General features: G+C 31.3%; 1 protein-coding gene across 3 annotated transcripts in view; it reads left to right on the forward strand.

Moving 5' to 3' along the window:
* Nucleotides 1-16,396, forward strand: part of LOC143225557 (serine/threonine-protein kinase 26-like) — a 33,803-nt gene that overhangs the window by 13,150 nt on the left and 4,257 nt on the right. The window contains exons 3-10 of one of the 3 annotated variants that reach the window (XM_076455226.1): nt 548-713; nt 5,415-5,569; nt 6,444-6,629; nt 7,633-7,778; nt 8,312-8,435; nt 10,202-10,528; nt 11,149-11,348; nt 14,437-15,435. In XM_076455226.1, coding sequence (XP_076311341.1) covers nt 548-713; nt 5,415-5,569; nt 6,444-6,629; nt 7,633-7,778; nt 8,312-8,435; nt 10,202-10,528; nt 11,149-11,348; nt 14,437-14,458 — 1,326 coding nt within the window. In that variant the 3' untranslated portion in view covers nt 14,459-15,435. Of the gene's footprint in view, nt 1-547; nt 714-5,414; nt 5,570-6,443; nt 6,630-7,632; nt 7,779-8,311; nt 8,436-10,201; nt 10,529-11,148; nt 11,349-14,436; nt 15,436-16,396 lie in introns of those variants that run through there. The other 2 variants (XM_076455227.1, XM_076455225.1) reach the window with 2 other exon arrangements.

Here is a 16,396-nt window from a genome sequence, read left to right on the forward strand (position 1 = left end):
TAATGTTAAGATATTTAAAACTGCGTATAAAAGAAACATGTTTGATTTATGTGATCAGTACATGAAATATTTATTTTAATATGTGTAATACTGTCTCATTAAAATTAATATAAAATTAAATTTATTTGGTTAAGATTGGTTAATGTATCTTATGCTAATTGCATAAGTAGTATAATTTCCTAACATTTCTCGATGGATTTAACATACTGTTTACAATTATAAAATCAAGTAATGACTTCTGTTTGATATCATCAGCAAAGAGAGATATTCTTTCTTCATGTAATTCGATAAGTAATACATCATTTACTATTACACACGACGAAAGAAAAACATATAAAGTCCAAATAAAATTCTGAGTATATGATCTTGCGAAAGCACAGCGTGACGAAAGAGGAAGGTAGTTTTAATTTGTTTAAAACATTAAAGATTAAATGAGAAAGGATAAAAACTGTAAAATACCCTTGAAATACAGTAAATCTGTATGTGTGCTTAAAACTTTTATCTAACAAAAGATAGAATATAATTTACTATGCTCGTTGTGTTCTAGGATACCAAATTATGGATTGCTATGGAATTTCTCGGAGGTGGTTCTGCTCATGACCTCATGAAGGCAGGTGATTTTGATGAGGAACATATATGTATAATCTTAAGGGAAGTATTGAAAGGGTTAGACTATCTGCATTCTGAACATAAACTTCACAGAGACATCAAAGGTAGGATAACAGTTATTTAAAATTAATTAAGGGATTTATGAATGTTTTATAACGTCATGCTGTTTATAAAGAAGTCTTTAAATTTCAAATTAAGAACCTTATTTACTAGCGTTTCCATCATAATCTTAATGCAGGGTATGTTCTTGATCTATGATAGCAGTATGAATGTTCAGCCATCTTACCCCAAACTATTCCCATTGGCTATGACTAACCAGGTTAAAAGCAGTGACTTTATGTTGCAATCCACTTGAAGGTGATTTACAAATGCAGAGGATGGTTAAAACTGACCCTTTATTGATAATTATGCTATTATCTTTCTGACTTTGAATTATTCCGCAATTATAGAAGCATGCAAAGCATGGAATTTTAACATTTTAAAGAAAGAGGTATCTGTAGAAATAAACCGTATAGGTAAAGCAAGAGAAAGCGTAATGCCATCAGTGAAAATGCTAGCTACTCCATGATCAAGTAACAGTTGCACACAAGAGGTAATGAATAAATTTTAAATAATGTGTCATCGGAAGTAACTCAACAACATAGTGGTCCAAGCTATAGTAATATTTGTAAACAAAATAATCCAGACAGATTTACGTCTACAAAAGTAAAACTAAAGCCGTATTTTCAAGCTTTTCTAAAACCACATAGCTAAACGAAAGATAACTTGTTAAAATTTGTAAGAATGGCAACTAGCATTTGACAATTAAAAATTTGTTATCAGACTAGATCAAAAATATGTCTTAAGTGTCTCTAAACCTGGAGCGGCTTATTATCATCCTACTGGTAATATGAGGTCTCAAAAATGGTAATAAGTATATCGCTGTCTCATTAGAAATAAATGATTCTATTTCAATAAAGCAATTGTCAAACACCTTTTTCAGTCGAATACAAGAGACTGAATATTTTTTTAATGTTTAGAAAATATATGATAATCATTGTGTTCGATCTCTTTCATTAGTTCTATTTAAAAACGTGAAAAAAAAATCGTTCCAGTACAATTTCAGTGTTGTTTTACTCTGTTTTGGCGTTTAATAAAAACACTTTTAATTAATTATTCATAGAACATTTGAATTGAGTACAATGTAAAAACTTGTAACTTTTAATTAATTACTTAAAGATGTTTGAATGGATTACAATGTAAAAAGTTGAAGGATATTTTTGTTTGTTTCGGATATTTGCGTACAGATCAGCTATAGGCTTCAAGAGTTCGTAATTTTGAATCAATAGACTGGACAGAAGTAAACTAACCCATAAATAATTCATGGGATGCTTTAATCAAATAGTGGAAGCTGACTGTCACACGTATAACGCATTCACGGCACCAACTTTCTGAATGCGATTTTAAAGCGACAAGACGCAAACCATGATCCGTGGAATAACAGTCAGGCGCTCTAGAAATTTTAACAGACGACATAAATAATATATGACCGAGACTGGTCTTCCAATACAAGTAGGGATCAAATATTCAAGATGTTATTTAGTATTAAAATACTGAGTGTTTCGTACTATACTGAAATACTTTATTCAGTTTTTCCTATACTGCCATTATAAAAAAAAAAATTGATATTGTATGCGAAGTCACATTTTTCATATGTGTAATTAATTTAGTACATTATTATGCACTTGATTAAGCGATATCACTTGAAAGTATGCCACATACTTTCGAATAGATTTAACGGAGTATTTAATCGAACTTAGCATGTGTTCTTCACCAGCTAGAATACTTTTATGAAGACAGTTAAAAGTCCTTGATATCTTTGGTTCAAATAAACATCAAAATGTATGTGAAGTATCAGTCTGTAAATATTTTTCTCGCGTAATTATTATCTCAAAAAATAAACATCATCTGTATGAGCTTAATAAAAAGCTACATTTCATGTTAAGTCCTAATATCGTTTTATTTTCTTACACAATCTCTTACACCATATATTACTTTAACTTGTTTTTCTTACTTACACTTCGAGTTTAAAATTTCTTCCTGGTGTACTTTTAAACAAATAAACCTTAAAGTTGAAAAGTTCATTTTTAATTATACAAAATATTACAAGAAATGCACTCACATAAACATTTATAAGCTGTATTAGAAAATTTTGAAACTAACACGGGTAGAATTTTATACCACCGAAACATCTGTATTTATAGAAGAAATAAGCAAAGAAATAGCTGTTAAGATTTGATGACAATGGACCAAAGCAAATGCACCGAACTTCTTCCATCATACCTTGTTTGTTGTGAACGCATCCCACACGATTAGTTTGCCATCTTGTGAGGCTGATACAAGGTAACTACAAAGATAATGAACAAATGATTACAACATGAGAAACTTGTTACTTACATACCAGGCTGAATAGTTTCACTTACTACAGTATTAGTACAAATGACATGTATGCATGATTTAGGAATTACTCATATGATTTTTCATATTCCTAATTTTTCCAGCAGTTTTAATAAACACTTATATTTGAAAAATATAATCCTGAAGTTAAAACCCCACAAATTATCTGTTGTTTATACATAGACTTTAATTATGCCAATGCTAGATAATTAAAAATCTATACAATATTCAATGTTTTGTTCATAATATTTAAATAAATGTCTATAAATCAACACTACCTCTTATCGTATTCTTTCTATGCATACATCACAAAATGTTGGCACAAAACAATACCATAATTTATTATGATGTTTATTTTTGTCTCGGTTGCTACAATCAACAATATTTTAAATTCTTATTACCAATTTTAACACGTTATACTCAAAGTTACTATCGATAACACTGTTATAAATTATGTTTGTATTGAGAGCGGTGTTATCATCTTGTTAATGTCCAAGATTAACTATTTATTTTTTACATTCTTATTTATTGGTCTTAATAATACTGTATTACCAATGTTTTATTATCCCATTAAACAATATTATTACTAAGTCTTTCTGTTGCATTTAATTTTATTAATCAATTTCTCTCATTCATTTTCTAAATGACTCATAAAGAATTTTTTTCTATTTGTAAGTATATGTATATATATATGTAAGGACGTGTTGGGCTAAGGATTATTCTAAAATATATGTCTATGACTTATTAGCAATACATTCTGCAAAAAACAAACAGAACGCATTCCACTTGATATTAAAATAGTATATATATTCGAAACAAGTTAAACATATGTACAAAAATTATTTACTGTATGTATACTATAGTTCCATCTTAAATATTATACAGTTCTCTTTTTCTTGTCCAAAGTCCACTTAGTTCATTTTAATTGTTTTAGAATTCAGTTGAAAAACCGCACTATTTTTCTTTATTTTTATCTTAAACACCATTAATGTATAATTCACTTGTTCCTTTTCTTCACCCTCTTTTTGTTTCTTTTATCACAACATCATTAATGTATAGTTCACTTATGCTACCTCGTTAGCTACCACAGTTGTATCCTGAACTACCGATACTCGCTTACTTTTTTGTATTTAGACCTACTTCAAGTCAACGTCTGCTTTTCTCATATAGGCTTGCTTCCAAAATAATCGTCTGTTTTTGTCAAAGACCACGCAGGCAGGTTTATTTGCTTTAAAACATCCTTTTACGAGACATATTGTTCTCCTAAAATGTCAGAAAACTTAATTTCACTTTAACATATGAAATGTTAGGCTATGTTCTCCTTCGACGCTTAACTTTACGCTATCTAACTTTTCTCTGGCTGAAACTTTCTTTCACTCGGCTTTATTTTTGGCTTTCTTCCCGCTTTCTTGTCTCTCGTCTGATCGCCACTACTTATATCTCTCACTAAGGCGTTCTAGAGATATTTTTGTAGCCCCAACATCCATAACTTACAACACAATTTCCAATAATTGTCTGCTTTTAACTCTCTTATTATAAAAAAAAATCATGAAATTTTAACTAAACAGTCTTTAATATCTGAAACTATTTACTGTTACCAATGTGAAAATCATTTGTACGAGTTACTAGTGTAAATAATACTATATTCTGTGTTGCCAGTGTACATAATGTTATATTGTGTGTTGCCAATTCAAGTAATGGTATCTTCTGATTTACCAGTAAGTAGTTCAATTTTCTGTGCCATTTTAATGAATAATTCTATCTCTTGTGTTACCAGTGTAAGTACTGCCATTTTTATCGTCATTATCTATACCTTATGTTACGAGTGTCTATAAAACTATCTTATGCACTACCAGTATCAATATTGCCACATATCGTTTTACCAGTGTAAATAATGCTAACTTCTGTTTTACCAGCGTAAGTAATAGATTTTCCCTTTTCGCTGTAAACAATGATTTTGTATTATAGTGATTAGTTTTCATACTTTATTTTTTCGGTTACAAATGCCTTGAAGCATCGGTTTATCTCCTGACAGAGCAGTATTAACTAAAAATTTAGTTTTAATAATCTATTGTTTAAAATGTTTTATTTTTCACAGGACCGTTAAAAGGGAGATTTGTACAGAATAAAGTAAAAAAAAAATGTGTAGTGGTGTGTTAGAAAAAGCGAGAGAATAGTATTATATTTCTATGAAAAGCCGTTAACAAATTGCTCTCCACTATTAGTATCATGCTTCACTTGGAAAGAATAAAAGTGATTGAAACCACGTCATGTGTTGAACACATGCCGATACAAAAACTGATGCAAACTGTATTTCCTTTTGATTAATATTAACAAAATATTACTCAATCTAAACAATGCTGTCCTAGCTGCCAACATCCTGCTATCTGAAGAGGGAGACGTGAAGCTAGCAGACTTCGGTGTGGCAGGCCAGCTCACTAACACACTAAAAAGAAGGTCGCTTGTTGGAACTCCATTTTGGATGGCTCCAGAAGTCATCAAGCAATCTGCATATGATAGCAAGGTTGAATTTTGTTTCTATTTCTATTTTGTGAGATGCACCTACACCCTTAAAATATAATACATTCTATTTTCCTTCTTCTGCAATGTCTACTATATTTGCTCATTCATGAAAAAGAAAAAAAATCACAGAGAAATAAGCACAATCTTAGTTAATTAAAATCTTACCTGTTAGCAAAGATTATAAAATAGGATAGACTTTGGATTTAAAACTGCTGAAAATTACATTGTAATTCTTTCTAGCGTAATTGGTAAAACTGATCATGTCATTTTAGCAACGAAAAGTTGCACAATGGATTATCTATATGTTTTCATCTCGATGAATCGAAATCCGGATGTTGAAATCCGTAAGCTTCCCTCTGCCTCGCCGAGGAACATTTGGTTAATGGTGGTAAACAATGGAACTTATATATATATTCATTCTAAATTAGTAATAAAGATACATTGAAACAACGTTTTAAAAGTTATCAGTTCGATTTGTAAATGATCAATAGGCATGTATAATTCACAGTGAAGTCAACATATTTTAAAGCCTCCTTCAAAATAAAAAATCTGTGTAAACTGGGGAAAACGTTTTATCTTAATTAAGTGGATCGTCATGAAGCGATTTAGAAATTTTTCTTCTTATTTCTCTTCTGATAGTTCTGTTTTGGAACTTTCATACACACGTTTTTGTGATATTAATAGTTGTTCAAATAAATAAATAAAACTTTGTTAATAAGTATCAAACATAAATATAATTCACTCCTGTCGAGAATATTACGTAAAACAAATTTTCAAAAGAGCATAAAAGTGTTAAATCTTTAATTATATGCTTTAAAAATACCTTTGCAAAAAAATACTTTAAATAACAAAATATTTCCTAATTCGCTCTTCAGGCAGACATTTGGAGTTTAGGTATCACAGCAATTGAACTAGCTAAAGGAGCACCCCCAAACTCTGAACATCACCCCATGAAAGCACTCTTCCTTATCCCTAAGAACAATCCACCACAGCTTACAGGCAATTTCAGTAAACTGTTTAAAGATTTCGTTGAGGCATGTCTGAACAAGGATCCTAAAAATGTAAGAATTCATTTTTTCGTTTCTTTTTTTTTAAAAAAGCGACTTATAATATGACTACATCATTTTATTCTAGGTATGACTGATTATAAAGAAACCTCATTCGCAAAGAGATCGTACCTTAAAAACTACTTATCTAACGGTAAAATCATCAGAGTCACATTGAGAATCATACGTTTCTCCAGGTTCATGACTTATCAAAACAGAGTTATGCTCTATACTTTAGTTATTTCTCGCTAAAACTAGCAATGTTTTTGCCCTCTTTCAACATTGCAAGATTGGAGATGAGAATAAACTAAGAGCAAGTTTATTGAACATTAAAAAGTCATTGAGCATTGTCAGATTCAGCTTATTGAACATTAGAGGTTCAATTAACACTGTCAGATTCAGCTTATTGAACATTAAAGGTTCAATAAACACTGACAGAATCAGTTTACTGAACATTAATGGTTCAATTAACACAAACAGAATCAATTTATTGGGCATTAGAAAGTCAATGAGCATTATCATAGTAAGTATATTACACTTTAAAAGGTCAATGAATACTGTCCATGTCTGTTTACTGGACATCAGAAGATCAATGTACGTTATCAGAGCCAGCTTAATGAATGTTAAAGGGTCGTTATACACTTTTCAAAACATATGATGCTTTGGATAGCTTTATTTTAGATGAGTCTTGACTTGCTGATTTATAATTATGGTAATCACTCTTGATGTATTTTATGGTGATTTTTAATACGCCATAACCACGGACAAAAACTTAAGATTCTGGGTATACCTCAGGCGTAATTTGGTTCCCCAAGCACGAGTAGTTATTTAGAAAACTAAAATCTTCAATATTTTGTTTTGCTTTATAATCAGTATGTAAAATACGTAAAAATAACTATATTTATTTTTAAAATCTTTATGCGTTGTAGCATAAAAAGGATCTATGGAATTTTCTAACTAAACAGGTCACGCATTTGTTTAAAAAACACTTCCATTATTATTGTTATTTTATTTATAGAGACCAACAGCAAGAGAACTTTTGAGGTATTCATTTATTCGAAAGGCTAAAAGAAACACTTATTTAGTAGAACTTATTGAACGATATAAAGAATGGAAGATGTCTGGTGGAGAACAAGACGATGACGAGTCTGAAACATCTGAATCGTGAGTTTAACAAAAACGATCAAATCCAATAATTGCCGAGTTTCATTTTATGGCATATTGGCAATTATAAATGAACAATAATTCGTTTCTTTAATTGAAATTGTTACTTACATTTTGAAACGAGAAAAACAAACAAAAAACATGTGTTAATGAATATAAAGTAGAGTATATTAAGTCATGATGCAGAGAGAAGAGTTTAGGTACAATATACCCTGCTGACTTATGACGTATTAAAATGCTTTTTTCTTGGATTATAATTTTAATTGTCAAAAATTCTAAGTGTTTCAGAAAATATCGAAGTCCATTTTCCAATTCGGTGGCAATAGTAAACACTTTTAGTGCTATCTATAAAGCTGAAAATTAGCATGTCTTACGGACTATGTTAAGAAGATAAATTAACCTAAGTGATTTAATATATTCCCAAATAATTGTTCTTTTTTTTAATTTATATCAAACTTTTTTCATGTTTTAGCATAAAAAGTATACTTGAGGTAAAACAAAACTAAAAGAAACTTTCATCATTTGTTTACAAGGGAAAGTCCAAGGAGTATTAACACCTGTGACAGTTGGCAATGGGATCTAGGGACCGTTAAACAGTCTAACTGTTATTTTCGGCAGATGGAAGCACCACCGAAACATCATCAAAATGGAACAATGGTCAGTAACTTCACCAATGTTATTCATGAACGTGCATGAAAAAAAAAAATCATTTTTCACGATTTAATTCAATTCAACAACAGATCAAATAAGATTTTTATACAATCATGATGTTTATTTATAAGCTAAAGGCATCATATTCTGCAATTCTGAACATCGAAAACAGAAAAGTTAGACTTTAAGAGACTCTCTAACTGATTATGATTTCAATTGAGGTTCTAAACGTACCTGTTTGACTACTTAGGTAACATATTACCTAAATCTGAGGTTAGTGAATCAATCATATACTTGATGCTAAACAAACTAGTATTTCTTCGTTTTATAGCAAAGCCACAGTGGGCTATCTGCTGTATCTACCGCGGGTAATCAAACTCCTGAATTTAGTGTTGCATCTCCATAGACTTAACTCTGTTCCAGAGGGAGAGCTTTCAAGGTCCTATGCAAAATATTAATGTTGGAGTAGTTACTATTAACGAATCGCATTTCATAAAGTTGAGGCATTATATCACTCTAACACTAGCATAAAACTAGTTCTGAAAGCAGCAATGTGTAAAAGTGTAATGATAGATGAAGTTATTGATATAATGTTTCTACAAAACATGAGCTAAATTTTTCGAAAGATACAGTCATTTTTGAGTACAAGCACAAGCTAACTTCCTTTTCCTAATACCTACCATTTTATATAAAACGAACTGTAGGCAATCGACAATTTTTAAATGTTTATTTATTGTATTTAACACCCGATGTTATATGCTTCAGCCAATAGAATTTTTTTTTTCAAATATAAATTTTACTTATATGTTAACTGATACTTTCCTACAAAGAGATTACTATTTTATAAAACAAATGTGTTGATAACACCATCTGAAGATTGTACCTGACAGTGTGTATGTTGCATGAATAAATATGCTGGCATCATTGTTTGGTTAATAGATGACACTGATGTGTTGTATTACGAATTCTACTGACATCATTGTCTGATTAATAGATGACACTGATGTGTTGTATTACGAATTCAACTGACATGATTGCCTGGTTAATGAACATACAAATGTATATTCTGCTCGAATAAATGTGCTAATATCATTACCTGGTTAATGAATGTACAAGTGTGTATTCTGCTTGAATAAATGTCCTGATATCATTGCTGGTGATAAGACATAATGCTGTTTATACTGTGTAAATGCATGTACTAGCATTATTGCCTGGTTATTGTACATGACACTATGCTTGTGGTATACTGATTAAGCTTTAAAACCATTATTATTATCTGATCATTGCCTAGTTAATAAGTATCACACTGTATATATAACTGCCTGAAGATTAGGTATAACTCACTGCATTTAAAACTGTCCGCCTACCCCCACCAGAAATATTTCTGCGCACATTCATGCATGTCTTTTTATACGTTTAAATACAAAGATACAAAATAAGGATAAAATGTGTGGGTTTAATAATCCAAGAGCAAGAGTTCAGTCTACTAGAAGGAAGTTTAACTGGTATATCAAATAAATAATTGTAACTTTTTGTAGATGACAGTAAAAATAACTAATACAAATTTATAAATAACTGCAATGAAACAAAGAGAAACTTTGTTTAACAAAATCTTTGGTAGATCTTATCAGTTTGTACAAAATGCTCAACGTAGGAAATGAACCTTTTGTTACTCCTCTAGCGTTCAATTTATTTATGTCTTATTTTTTACTTTAATCTTTCATTCACAGTATTAATTTATACTATTAACAAGTATTCACTATTCTCGATAGTCTGGACTTAACGATGATCCACGAACGTCACCGAGCAGGCTAAAAGTCAAGAAAGGGATATCTCGAGAATTTACAAAACAGAATCTATCTTCAAATTACAAACTTAAAAATGAAACGTTTGTGAGAAATAATATTGATACAAGAGTAAGAAAGGATTCGACGAGTTCGGAAAACAAAGGTGGATTGCACATAAGTTCTGACAAAGGACTAGAAATCAAGTACGGCTTAAGTACGAAGACCATCAAGAATGAAAAGACAAATGGTAAAGTTGTGTCTTTTAAGAATTCATCTTGTCTCTCAACAGTCATCCATCCACTACTAAGTGAGGTAAGATCAAAGTAAACATAAATAGAGGTTTTCATTACCAAATATTTAATAAATCATCAGAAACAAAAATCTTATGTCTCTCATTGTACGTTCAGCCAAGTTGACAAGTTCTGGCATGTAACAGAAGACCTCTGGGATAGTAATTTCTGAAAGCATAAAGATAGATTTGAAACTATATTTTTACATATGTCCCACAGTAGTTTAACGGTAAGTCTAAAGGCTTATATCGCTAAAAACCTAGTTTCGATACCCTTGGTGAGCATATCACAGACAACCCATTGTGTAGTTTTATGCTTAACAACATACAAGCAAAATGTTTACAAACGTATGATTTAGAATCCGAAATGGGAAAAGTAGGAGGAATATGTATGTGTGTTTATATATATATATAATATTTGAAAGTAACGGCTTTTTTATCGCAAATTTTAGACGCGTTGGTTTTTAATGGTTCACAACCTTTCGGTTTGAGTATTTAAACTAAAACATATAATTAAAACCTTATATTTTATTATTCTACCTCGTAAAAAAAACAAACTACAAGTACAGCAGTAATGTGTTAATTAGGCTTAAAATCATTATTATTATTTTTATATGGTATACAATTATCTTTAAATCTCCAGCTCTACGAGAAATATCATGCTTCAATAAAGACCCAAGATGATGAGCCACTTGATGGTGTTGAAGAACTTCATGGTGCTTTTGATCGTGCTGAGAAATCACATCCAGGATTTAGTGATATTTTTGTTTCAGAACTTCTTCATCACTTACAACCTGATGCTTCTTTCCATACAATACATGAGACAATGGAGAAACTAACAAGGTAAATAACAAGAGACAAACAACAAAGATAATTAAAATTATTCATGTTCTTCATGTCTGTAATTCAATTAACATGGTAGAACTCGTTAATTGAAAATAATGTTTTCATTAAGGTTAAGACAGAGTTGAAAGCGTTAGTTTTACGAAAACTTAAATGAAAACTCACTGTCATGTAGATTCTATAAACAAGATATGAAAAACCAGCAATATCAATTATTTATACTTTTTAACAAAATATTTTAGAAAACTAAAGGGCCAGCTCTTGACTCGCATCTGCGGTCGCGGGTTTGAATCCTCGTCCCATCAAACATGCTGGCCCATTCTAAAATAATTTACAGCTACAGCCTTTATTTACAAACTTGTTATAAAAAGCAAGATATTGTAGAAGTAAAAATAATTTCTTACAATTCATTGTTCTACTTCCTGAGCTTCCTTTTTTTTGAGATTAATAACTTATTCCTATTCTTGAAAAAAAAAAGCAAGCTCAGAAAGTAAAACAATGAATTGTAAGAAATTATTCTTACTTCTACAATATCTTGCTGCAACTGTATTTTATACCCCACTCTGATGACTAAACATAAATTTCGCACGATATCTTAAAGCGATACTTCTTCTTGACTGTAGTGGAAGGAAAAACTAAAGATCTTCACTGTGTATTAATCAAATAATTTCTCCATAGGAAGTATTGTCATTTTTAAATAACCTTTCAGAAAGGTGTTTTCATATTTTACGAAAATACCCCAAACATTTTGCTAAAATCGATCCTTTCTGATCTTTATACTTGTAGAAGCGAATAGGAGCGCGAAAAGACACCTAGAAGTTGTTTTCCGAGGTGTTTTTTTTTTGTAAGTGTATTTCTTATAATTGTGTCTGATGTTTTATGAATAATTTCATACAAACCAGCGTTATCAATAACCTGCATTAGCGACACCTGTCAACAAAATTTCTAACATATATAACTGCGAAAAAGCAACAAATATTTATATTAAATGCAATACAGAATATTTCAACACCTGATTAACTAAAATAATTTAAAGACAATATATGACGTATTACATAGTCTTTTAATAAAAGAGTTTAACCAAAATGCTAATAAAACCTTCTGTCTTTTTTTTTTTTTTTTGATAATATAACATACTGGTAAACAACATGTTACACATTACACTTTACTCTGGTGCCGATTTATTATGTTTGTTTTGAATTTCGCGCAAAGCTACACAAGGGCTATCTGCACTAGCCGTCCCTAATTTAGTAGTGTAGGGCTAGAGGGAAGGCACCTAGTCATCACCACCTACCGCCAACTCTTGAGCTACTTTTTTTACCAACGAATAGTGGGATTGACAGTCACTTTATAACGCTCCCACAGCTGAAAGGGCAAGTATGTTTGGTGCGACGGGGATTCAAACCCGCGACCTTCAGACTACGAGTCGAACGCCTTAATCTACCTGGCCATGCCGGGCCGGTTTATTATGTTACATATGTTATATATTACGATTTCAAACAACTGGAAATTTTAATTTTAATTTGGAAGTTAATTAAATTTCAATATCTATAAAGTTTAATATATTTACCAACAAGATTGATACACACTATTTTATTTCTTAACACAAATATATTTTAATATACAAATAATGATTTATGTACAACAGTTTCACAAACTTATAGACAATACTGAATCTTACATTCAGTCTAAAACTAAATATTTTATCAACGATCCAGATCCACGACGAGTAAATCAATTACGAGTTGATATTGTTATACCTCGCTTAACATAATGTTGTCTTTTCTTGGCTGGCCTCACACCGGTTACAAGCTAATTTCTCCTACGAAGATATTTAATGTTCTCTTAGTAATAATAACTTCCGAAGTAATTCACTGAAGTTGAACAGTTTATAATGTTCGTAATCTATAAACGCTCCTGGTCCAACTCTGTAGTTTTCATATCAATAAGTGTTAACCACAATTATAGCTTCCAAAACTTATAGTACGCTGAGCGTAGCTGACAAATAATATAAATTGTTTCTCGGCAGTTGGTTTTATATACCAATCATGCAAGATTCTCGAACTTTCAATAATGTTCGAAAAAACGCTAACGTTTTCGTAAAACAAATATTGTTGATTCTTATTCTCGAGAATCTTCTACAAATTTAGGAACAGGCGGGACTTTCGCAATATATATTTAACAGTATACGCCACATGCATAAAAAATCAACACTGAAACAAACGTACGCAATAAAATAAATGCACAATAGTAAATTTGTTACAAACAATACTATTGTAAAGTGAGCTATAAACTTTAATCTTGATGAACAAAATAACCAATAACGTTGTACTCAGACGCATATAAAAATAACCAAAATTATGAGATATGTCAGAATCTTTTCTGTAATATACGTAGTTATATACGTTTTAAAACCTCGTGCTTGAGCAGTAACTGATTGCACTGAATGGACCTTAATGAATATAATGATACCTATCCGACTGTTTTAAAAAGGTAGTTTTCTTCGCTTGTAAAAGTACACTCTCTCCTGGAATGATCTTCTGAAGAATGAACAAGTTTCCAGAAGCGCTCTGATGATCGGTTTTAATATTGCAATTTGAGTACGTTTATATATTTGGATAATGCAAATGGTGGTTGTTTAAATTTAATTAAAGTAGTCATTAATGCCTTACTTATAAGGAACATTATTATATATGTCTACATAATAATAATTAAAATGCTTATATTACAGATTCTTTTCTTCTCACCAAAGGTAAAATCAAAAACATAACATTTGACGAAGAAGCCTGTCGCATTCTTTAATTCATTGTATTTTCTAATATTGTCTTAAATTTCACATGTACTGAGCGCATGAGCACAGCTTGGGTCAGCAGTCTAAAGAAATACAGTCAGGTCTCTTATAATGGTGAAAGAAAAGAAACCTGCAACAGCAGTTGGTCTGCTGTATAATACTGAATAATGAATTAGACGCAGTGTATTATTCAAATACCTAAATTATTTAGATCATTGTAGAGTGAATTAAAATAATTAATAAATCCCATAAAAAAAATTTAAATACTTGTTAGTTTAGACAACATAAAATATTTAGGTTATCTTCTTCAAGGCTGTAAGAGTGGGACCAGTTTTTTAGTAGAACAAACTGAAGTGGAAAATTCTACGCGTGGAGAATTTTCTCGAAGGCTCAGTTGCACTTAGAACAACTTTCATGAGAAGAAGATTATGGTTTGGCCCTATATCGACCAGTATATGTATAGATACATAGTCTTAATGAGCTAATAAGCCTTACATAAAATTGAAGTGACTCCATTTTTGGGGAAATAAAAGTTTCATTGTTGTCTTCTGGATAACAACCAAGTGATACAAGTTTGTCATATTAGAATATTTTATTATTCTAGTTTTTGTTTTTTTTGTATGTTATATCCTGTATAAATACCAGTTACGGCAAAAAAAAATCACCATTACATTGTAAATAGCATATTTTCAGATATATTGAATTTATAGCTAGCACACATTGTTCTAATATAAATTTCAAAATGTATTCTTTTTTTACCGAATAGTAGTTACTTGCATAGGCCTGATAGTATATAAGCACCAGGATCTTATGATTCTTGGCGCAAAATTAAAGTTTTAATGTTGTATAGTGAACAAATTATATATTAAAAAAACTGGGATACCAAATGCATTCGGCCCAGCAAGGCCAAGAGTGTTAAGACGTTCGACTTGTAATCCGAAGGTCGCGAGTTCGAATCCCGCTCGCACCAAACATGCTCGCCCTTTCAGCCGTGGGGGCGTTATAATTTGACGGTCAATCCCACTATTCGTTGGTAAAAGAGTAGCCCAAGGGTTGGCGGTGGGTGATGATGACTAGGTGCCTTTCCTCTAGTCTTACACTGCTAAATTAGGGACGGCTAGCGCTGATAGTCCTCGAGTAGCTTTTTGCGAAATTAAAAAACAAACCAAATGCATTTTTAGGAAGAGTTTGATGTTATCTAGTGAACAAATGATGTAAAAGAAGGAGTGATTCCTAGTGATAAATTATTACCAAATGTTTATGATTGTTTAATAAAGAAGATGTAATTTTGAAAACTTTATATTGTCTTTTAAACAAATGTATAATAAATAGGGGTTGTTAATAGATTGTGTTGTTTAGTGAACAGAGTATTAAAAAAGGTTTATATTATGTTCTTTAACGAACAAAAGCGTCCACCAGTGGCACAGCGGTATGTCTGCGAACTCACACCACTAGAAACCGGGTTTCGATACCTGTGGTGGGCAAAGCACAGATAGCCTATTCTGTAACTTTATACTTAATTTCAAACAAATGAACAAGCATTATGAAGGGAATTGTGATGTCTAATGAATAATTGTTAAGAAAGGATGGTATTATTTAGTAAACAAATATCAGAGTTAGGAAAAAATTTTCTGGTCTAGTGAACAGTGACTAAATGGATTGTTTTTCTCAGTGAACAAGTGTAAGGGAAGTTTGTATTATTGAACGAACAATAGTTAGAATATTATTATACTATTTATTCAATAAGCTATAAGAAAACATTACATTGGTATATAACGACTTATGCCGACGAAACATGATCTTTTGAACCTTAAATTACGTGGCATTACAGCAGAATAGAATGAATAAAAAAATCACACAAAATATGCAGCCGAGAAACTATGATGTTCGTTTTACTGTAAACCCGTATTATCGCGTTCGTAGTCGTTTGAAGTTAGGCACAAAGTTACACAATAGGCGATATATTCTCCGTCCACCACAGGTATCGAAATCCGATTTCTATCGTTGTAAGTCCGCAGATATGCCGCTGTGCCATTGGAGAGGGGCAGTAAATAATAGTTTCTAGATAATTATTTATGAAACATTTTGTGAAAGTTTGTTTTTGAATTTCGCACAAAGCTACTCGAGGGCTATCTGTGATAGCCGTCCCTAATTCAGCAGTGTAAGACTAGAAGGAAGGCAGCCAGTCATCACCACCCACCGCCAACTCTTGGGCTACTCTTTTACCAACGAATAGTGGGATTGACCGTCACCTTAT

Source organism: Tachypleus tridentatus, chromosome 9 (genome assembly GCF_004210375.1).
Source record: "Tachypleus tridentatus isolate NWPU-2018 chromosome 9, ASM421037v1, whole genome shotgun sequence".
Classification (NCBI taxonomy): Eukaryota; Metazoa; Arthropoda; class Merostomata; order Xiphosura; family Limulidae; genus Tachypleus; species Tachypleus tridentatus.